This window comes from Diadema antillarum, unplaced genomic scaffold, assembly GCF_040938485.1.
Source record: "Diadema antillarum isolate AM-2024a unplaced genomic scaffold, OU_Dant_1.0 seq00000063_RagTag, whole genome shotgun sequence".
Taxonomy (NCBI): Eukaryota; Metazoa; Echinodermata; class Echinoidea; order Diadematoida; family Diadematidae; genus Diadema; species Diadema antillarum.
In genome coordinates this window covers 1305074-1313744 of record NW_027271166.1, presented here as the reverse complement: position 1 = coordinate 1313744, position 8671 = coordinate 1305074, and the positions used below count along the sequence as shown (strand labels likewise).

The window sequence follows — 8671 nt, the reverse complement described above, 5'->3', positions numbered from 1 at the left end:
TGTGACGTGAGAAGTTCTTCGGCTAGAAGAAAAAGTTTGGAGAGAGTAAGGGCAGTTATGCCACAAGACCGAGAAAAGTGTGTTTCTACGATGATAGATCTATTTCAGAAGTCCTCTCCAAAAAAGCGTGCAGCACTGAAGAAGAGAGGAATGCACACTGGCCTTGAGGATGCCCATCATGAAGTCCAAAATCTCCTGACATCAAGCATTAGTGAGGAAATGGGCAGACTAAAGAGGAGCAAGAAGAAGAAAGACCTAGAAAAAAGAAGGAATATTGCTGCATCACTAAAGATCTTGAGCAAGTACCGACTTCAGAAAAAAGGATCGGCTCTCTTGCAGATGGGCCGCAAGATCATCTCCTCGGCAAGCAAGAAGAAGCAAATGCACGACAAGAGAAAGCTGTCCCCAGAGGTAGCAAGCGCAGTCATCTCGTTCTACGAAGAATCAGCCATCGACCTGCCTGATAAGAAAATGGTATCCATGAAGACCATGAAAAATATTCGATATCTTCAACAGTCAGTGGCGGCTTTGTTCTTGAAGTTCAAATCACAGAATCCAGACATGAAAGTAGGTGCAAAAACATTCTACAGCCTCCGGCCACATCATGTAAAGCTCCAAGGATCAATCAAATTCAGGGCATGTTTGTGCGAATACTGCACAAATATTGAGTTGAAGGCAACAGCAATTAATAATTTAGCACACAGTTACGGAATGAAGTCCTTCTTTGATGGCGTTCACTCAGTGAATCGCGTCACAATGTGTCCCAAGTCTGAAGGAGCGAAGACGTACATGCGACATTGCTCCGAGAGGAAATGCAAAGAATGTGGTCCCAAATTGTTGAGATCTTACCTGAGACCGCTGGTGGAAAAACACGGCCCTAAGCATATGACATGGAAGAAATGGATTCGGGTCAGAGTGGACGAGAATGGGAAGACGATCACCAAGCAACAGATTGTCACCAACGACGGGACAGTATCTCAATGTCTGGAGGAACTTGAAGGGGAGACGGTCACTATCAGTAAGCATCTGCATAGTGCGTCTTGGCAATCTCAGCAGTTTGCTACACTTACCAAGGACATGCCAAACAACTGGGTCGTCATGGTCTTGGACTTTGCAGAGAACTTTGTATGCAAGTACCAAGACGAAATACAAAGCGCACATTGGTATCACACAAACGTCACAATCCACCCTATTGTTTGCTATCACAGATGTCCAACATGTGATGAGACAATGCAGGAGTCACTCGTCTTCATAACAGGCGATAATCGACATACATATCATGCAGTGCACCAGTTCATGTCACAGGCAGTACAGCATCTCCGGCAAAACATGGAAATTGACAAGATCATCAGATTTACAGATCAATGTGCAGCCCAATACAAAAGTAGAGGACCATTCAAGGACATTGCTCTTGCACAGCAACATTACCAAGTTCCAGTAGAGCATCACTATTTTGGTGCCAGACATGGGAAAGGTCCGAGCGATGGGGAAACGGCTGTTGTGAAACGACAAGCTTCATTAGCTATTAGTTCTGGGCGTAAAGTAATGAACAATGCAAAAGATGTATATGAGTTCTGCCAAGATGAATTGACAATACAACCAAGCCAAGCCGAATGTCTCCACTTTCAACGGAAAGTGTTCTTCGTAGAGGAAATGAATCACAACAGAGATCACAAGGACGTCCAGACCATCAAGGGCACCAGGCAACTGCACTGTGTAAAGGGTGAAAGCAGTGGACGGCTGTGGACAAGGAACCTGTCTTGTTTCTGTAAAGGCTGTGTTCTCGGGAATCAGCAGTGTGACAGCAGAGGGACTGTAGATGACTGGAAAAGTGAAAAGCTGTTTGCTGCTACGATTGAGACATCTCATGGTAAGAACTAAATTAACCTTAATATTTACCTAGAAGGTTGCCAATATATATATTCATTTAGTATTATTGACTAATGCTAGTTATTTGTGATCCAAGCAGAAAGTTTTCAAACAGACCCATCTTATTCATTGGTTGTTTTAAAGTCAGTGGTTAATATTGTGGGTCGATTTAAAAAATTGTACAACTGCGATGTCTAAGCAGTGTAACAATGTTCAAGTGGATGAATAAACGGCCAAGAATATAAAAGTTTTGAAAATCCTGCCTTCACTATCCAGATTTCTATGAATAAAGAATGAACCATTTCAGTAACAGTTTATTCAACACTATAGCCAATGGGGAAATTTGAGCATCGTAAAACAGTCATTGCAAATTTACATTTTTGCAGTAGTATTTAAATTATCATTTTCACAGCAATTTTTGCAGGGCTTCATTTCTACACTATATCAGATTTACTAGTAGCACGTGGGACCATGTAGCTCAGATTTTTTTCAACTGGATTCATTGTTAACCAATGCCTTTAACATATATTTCTGTAAGTCCAGGGTTTTTGAAAGATGTTCTTAAACTTATAACTCATGAATTGCTGCTGCACATTACACCATTGTCTTGCCATACGCTGCCACGATGACCAAATGTTGTTCTATACTACAGAGTTAAATATGTGCGCACTATCTGTACATATTTTTCTTTGGATAGACCAATGTTTTTGTTCGTTACAGAGTGGTACAACAGCAAAATTGTGTAAGTGTGAGGTGTTCTTTACAGATACAGGTGATACTGAAGACCCGTCTTCCATGACTGTTGCAGATGATGACTTGGATGCTGACGGCCCGTCTTCCATGACTGATGCAGATGATTACTGGGAAAGCGAATCCTCCCCTTCCTCTTCACCTGTGAAACAACTGCATGTTACCGGTTTGTACAAATCAGTAATATCGCTGTTTATGTTTTCTTCAACCCTTTTTTATATTAGGGAGTTAATTTTGGCGATATGAAAAACAGTTTATTTGTCCCTCGGATGAAACATTTAAGGTAGCCAATGCCTTTTGCAGAGCCCACAAAATGCCCCAATCATTGTTTGAAACCAAAGATATTAGTATTTGGGCAATATCTGTGAAATTTCGAAATCAAAAGTTGTGTAGAATTCAAAAGATAACAGTTGTAGTGTAGTCGGCATTCAAGCAACAACAGTGCATTTATCGTTCGGGGACTGTAATATAATACTTAAAATCCAAATAATAATGTCAGTAGGTATACGAATGTCATAGTAAAGAATTCACTTATTTCTTTTTGCTGTATTTTTAGTGATAAAATATACCATGAACATGATCAATCGATCAAACAGGTCTGTAAAAGGTAGACTAAGTCTAGAATAAATGTAAGGCCTTATAATAAATATACCAAAATAATTTGAATCATAGTTTTCAACTTAACTCCATAAATAAAGTTGCACAGAGGTTTCACAATATTGTCTGCTTGAATACTGTAGTGTTCCCACTAATTCTGACAAATTTCATGCAAAAGTCATTGTCTACCATTAAGGTCTTTTTTATGTATAATCTTCAACTTTCACAGATAACGTGGTCATAGGTGTTCCAACTTCCCACCCGCCTTCTACGTCTGACAGACAGCTTCCCGTTGAAGTCCCAACTTCTAACTTGCTGTCTACTGGTACTGAGCTTCATGTTGAAGACCAAACCTCTCACTCGTCAACGTGTGACACACAGCTTCACATGGAACTCCCTACTTCTCACTCGCCATCTACTGCTGGCACTCGGGTTCATGTTACAGGTTTGTAAAAATTATTTTTTACATCTCAACTTTCAAAGTTCAATTCAAGATTCAAATAATTTACTATCATGCACTGAAGCATAGAAATCATTTCAAATTTTCTGATATACAAAGGAAAAAAATGGCAAGTGGTATAATGTTAACAAATGTACTTAAGATTTTACTTGTTCTAATCATTGAAATTGGTCCCTGCACATGTATTGATGTTCTTGGCAATTTAGGTTTTAACAATCATAGCGCACATGGATTGGAACCCCACCAGCATGAACCCAAACACATGCGCACACACACACATTTATACATACCTCACAAATGAACACACACCTGCAAATGTCCCCATTTTTAACGCTTAAGTCCACCCACACCAAAATACTGATGTGCACTTAAACACCTCAGTGACCTCACCCACTGCAATGCGTATGTATCCACGTGCACTTACAGCATGGAGTCAGCATGAACACACACGTGGGACACATGCTCACCTGCACCCAATTCTAGTCCCAAAATGTCTGTGTTATTTATGTTTAAAGTTAATATACCCAATTGCACATGCAATATATTATGTACATGTGAAGGGATATTTTTTTCCCAACAAGTTAATCACACCTCCACTTTATGCATATTTAGGGAGGCTGTTACAAGATTTATGGAGAGACATACCAGTTCAATTCTGTTCAAATGAGTTTTTCTGTGGATCAAAATTCTCTTTCAGAATAACTATGTCTGAATGCAGGAGGATGTATGTCTTCTTTCATATTAAAGATCACTGGAGATCCTTTTACTGATTATGTTACGTGCAGTACTGGTTATCTGAGAATTGTCTATTGGTGACAGTTTTCTTCTATTTTGCAAAAGCATTGTTACTTTATAATTTTAGATATTTTATCTTTATTCATATATACAGCTTATCGCCAAACTCAGGACCTTCAAACTGGGGATTTTGTTGCCGTTGTATATGGTAAGACGTGGTGGGTCGGAGAAGTCCTGGAGCTGAAAGGAGAAGATGCACATATCAACTTCTTACTCAATAAGGGTGATAACAAGTACTCTTGGCCAGACAAACCGGAGCAAGACTGGATTCGGAGAACTGGGATCTTTGCCATCTTCCCCTCTCCACCAATTCCTGTGTCCTCAAGACATCTTGGATTTGAAGAAAACACTTTTCGTTCACTGGCAACTAGAATCGACACATTCATCAATCTTGAAGAATAGGATTAGTAGGACAGGATGCTGCATTTTAGAACAGGAACATGTATATGTGAATTAAAACAGCCTCAGGACAGCTTTGGCATTCTTCAAATTTTCTAAAATGTTTTATTGGAAGAGTATATGTAAGGAATAAAATACAATGTTTAATGGTGAAAATTCACCTTCCGTATCTCATTCCATTGTATGTTTGCCTTTTTTCATTCTTCCCATGAAAGATATTAAAATTAGCAAATGCCGAAGCTGTTTCGATCCTTTTATGTTATGAGGCACTACTGGCCAGGATCTCCTGCACATCATTCAGTGTAGAGTCTTAGTGCTGTAGTATTCGGTTATTTTAAAACCCAGTTAACCTACTTCAAAAATATGGTTGTGTTTCGGTCATATAATGTACAAATTTTTATACAGGTTGTACATATTCCTTCATTATTTTGCAGGTAATATTTATAGTGATAATTTTACTCGTAATTCTATTTGTAATAATATTTTCAGAACATAATGAGAATCAAAACAGTTATCCAAACCCAAACCATTTTGACCAAAGACGGTTTGGTTACTGCTTTGTTAACCTTTTTACTACAGCACTAGTGTAGACGTGCAGGACTGCGCTGCAGTCATCAGCTGAGGAGCTAGTAGCATGTGGCCTCAACTAGAACAAAATGCAAATGAAAGTATGGGTTATTTGGAATTTTTCATGTGAAAAATGAAGTTTGAATTCTGAATCAAAACATTGATTGAAAAACAAACACACATGCTCATATAAAAAACTGTTGACAACTCATGAGAAACAGGAAAATCTTAAATCAACAAGATATTGTTATAATTCATGGTTTAGGAACTTAATTTTTAATTCATTTAATAGAATTGATATTTGTATGCTAATCAGAAATCAAGTTTTTATGTGACATTACTTTAATACTAAATAGAATGACACAAGTTAACAATACAGGGGAACCGAGAACAAGATTCTTAAATTTCTTGGGACCATCAAAGTTAGATTGCTGTATTGAATCCTTGATAGTATCAGGGCTATTATACATAAGTATTATGAGTATAGGGAACTTCATTATAGTGAGGTCCTTAAGACCATATAAATTAGTGTGTTATATTGTAAATATGTTCTACTAGTAACACAAAAGAATACAAAGAAGTGGGACAAGAAAGATTACATTGTAGTAGTGGAGTTCGTCAGATCAGTGTTCTACTGTTCTTTATAACAAGATTCCCCTGTATTAAAAAATGTAGTGTTCATCACAACGGTGATGGCAAAGAAATTCAAAGTTAGAATTCCTGTAATAACTTCAAAACTTGAACAAAAGCAAAATGCAGGCACTATGTGACTAAAATTAAAAGTATTGTAATAAAATAGTATCAATATAATGTACATGCAAGAATATGGATGTAAATATAAAAGTCACTGTAACTTGAAAACGCATTGATAAACCAATACAAGAACTGGAGTGCCAAAAATATTAGTAAGGTAACATGCAAGAAAATGTGAATATGAGTTGTAACAAAATCTGAAGATATTGGGAATTTCATTTTGAATTAATGAATAAAATTATAATTCTGTCGTTCAATATGTCATTGTGATAGGCATGCACATTAAATTTGAGCCTACCCAGACTACATGCATCAAGTTTTCTGTAATCTGTACATTGTGTAGGAGGAAAGATAATCTTTCAAAGAAGGGTAAACGATTGTAATTAATTAAAATTATCCATGTGATTGCTTATTTTTGTTCAATTAAAAGCTGTTCTTGAAGAAAATCAAACAAAAATAATGAGATACATGCATTATTTGAGTAAAACTAGCAATTTGATGTTTCACGTGTAACAGGACGCCGGTATCTTGGTGTCTTTGTTACATGTGAAACCACCAAATAAACTTTGGGACAAATACATTATGATTATAAGAATAAAATTCTTATATATATCTTTATATAATTATTCTCAGTCATTACTTGAAATTTAAAAATGTTGAAAGTCTGATAAATCGAAAGACAAATTTATTGTTTCACATGTAACAGGACACCAGAATCTTTGTGTAATTGTTACATGTGAAACCTTAAAATGAAGTTTGGGCAAATAGTCATTTTGTATATGTGTCCGCATCTTTACTCTCCGATCTTATTTAAACATTAACCTGTCCTCTTATGCTTCACTCTATTTCCTTTATTATTCATGCTACATTTAAAAGAATATTAACAAATAGGACACTATTTTAGTGTTTCACATGTAACGGGACACCGGTATCTTGGTGTCTTTGTTACATGTGAAACCACCAAATAAACTTTGGGACAAATACATTATAATTATAAGAATAAAATTCTTATATATATCTTTATATAATTATTCTCAGTCATTACTTGAAATTTAAAAATGTTGAAAGTCTTATAAATCGAGAGACAAATTTATTGTTTCACATGTAACAGGACACCATAATCTCTGTGTAATTGTTACCTGTGAAACCTTAAAATGAAGTTTGGGCAAATAGTCATTTTCTGTATGTCCGCATCTTTACTCTCCGATCTTATTTAAACATCAACCTGTCCTCTTATGCTTCACTCTATTTCCTTTATTATTCATGCTACATTTAAAAGAATATTAACAAATAGGACACTATTTTAGTGTTTCACATGTAACAGGACACCAGAAAATCTGTGTAATTGTTACATGTGAAACCGTAAATGAAGTTTTGGGCAAAGTAGTCATTTTTGTATGTCATTTTGCATATTTATTTTCTGATCTTATAAACATTAGCATGTCCCCCTATGGCTCACCATATTTCCTGAATTATTCATGCTTCATTTCAAAGAATATTAACAAAAAGGACTATGTTTCAGTGTTTCACATGTAACAGGACACCGGAATCTTTGTGTAATCGTTACATGTGAAACCTCAAACAAGGTTTTGGGAAAATAGAGTCTTTTTGTATTTGTTAACCTTTTCACTTTCTGATCCTATTTAGGCATTAGCATGTCCTCTTATACTTCACCCTGTTTCCAGTATTAGTTGTGCAGCATTTCAAAGATATATTTACATTAAGATTGAATTTCAAAATTGACCCCTAAAACTGTCTGCAGACCTTTCTAATAAGAAAATGTTGTAGGATTTTTAAAATTTTTAACTTTCGATTGGTATTTTTTGCTGTTGCTGGTGTGGAAAGAGTCACAACATACTTTCCAAATATTTCTTGATTTATAAATATCTTGTGGCAAACTAAGAGAAAAAGCAGATTTTCTTCAGATCAAATTGGAAGGTTGGTGTCCCTGTTACATGTGAAACAAGTGGGCGTTATCTTGAATGTGTGATGATGTGTAGTGGCTACGCTGCAAGATTCAAACTTCTAATAGTTTGTTTGATATACTCCATGTATCTATGTTTCTTGAGATGACAATAACTAAGCTCTGCATTAGTTTTGAAATTTTGAGCCTCATGTCACACTTTGTGTACCCAACTTCATGGAATGACCCATATTCATGGATTGTTAGGTACCTCATTAATGTAAACTGAAACACCCGAAACTGCTTGTCTTATTACTTCCTAAACCGCCCAAAATTGCCCGTTTGTTTTTTTGAATAGTTTTATGCATTATCATTTTGTTACCTGTTTTCATATACATTTGTAGGATAGAATACAAATGTAATTTGAAAGAGGTCAAAGGTCAACAAAAGTATGTCAGAATTATTTCTGTGACACACCATTCTCTTGGTAAAGTCTAGTAGGCTTTCAAATAAGCATAACTTATAATGGGTAATAAATAAACATGTAGTGAGCTACAATGTACAATGTATTTCAATCA

The 8671-nt window shown here is 36.1% G+C and overlaps 1 protein-coding gene across 1 annotated transcript; it reads left to right on the top strand.

Annotated features, from left to right (window-relative positions):
* Nucleotides 1–12: 12 nt before the first annotated feature.
* Nucleotides 13–8335, top strand: LOC139725887 (uncharacterized). Its single transcript, XM_071636964.1, has 4 exons — nt 13–1870; nt 2636–2785; nt 3446–3661; nt 4566–8335. Exons 1-4 carry the CDS (start codon nt 58–60, stop codon nt 4871–4873), a joined length of 2487 nt encoding a protein of 828 aa, XP_071493065.1. The 5' UTR covers nt 13–57; the 3' UTR covers nt 4874–8335.
* The last annotated feature ends 336 nt before the right edge of the window (nt 8336–8671 follow it).

What these genes read in the sequence shown, in the direction of transcription:
- LOC139725887 (XM_071636964.1), top strand. Translation starts at nt 58, where the DNA reads ATGCCACAAGACCGAGAAAAGTGTGTTTCTACGATGATAGATCTATTT. An exon ending in TACGATTGAGACATCTCATG is followed by an intron (nt 1,871 to 2,635) that starts GTAAGAACTAAA and finishes TGTTCTTTACAG; the next exon opens with ATACAGGTGATACTGAAGAC. An exon ending in GAAACAACTGCATGTTACCG is followed by an intron (nt 2,786 to 3,445) that starts GTTTGTACAAAT and finishes CAACTTTCACAG; the next exon opens with ATAACGTGGTCATAGGTGTT.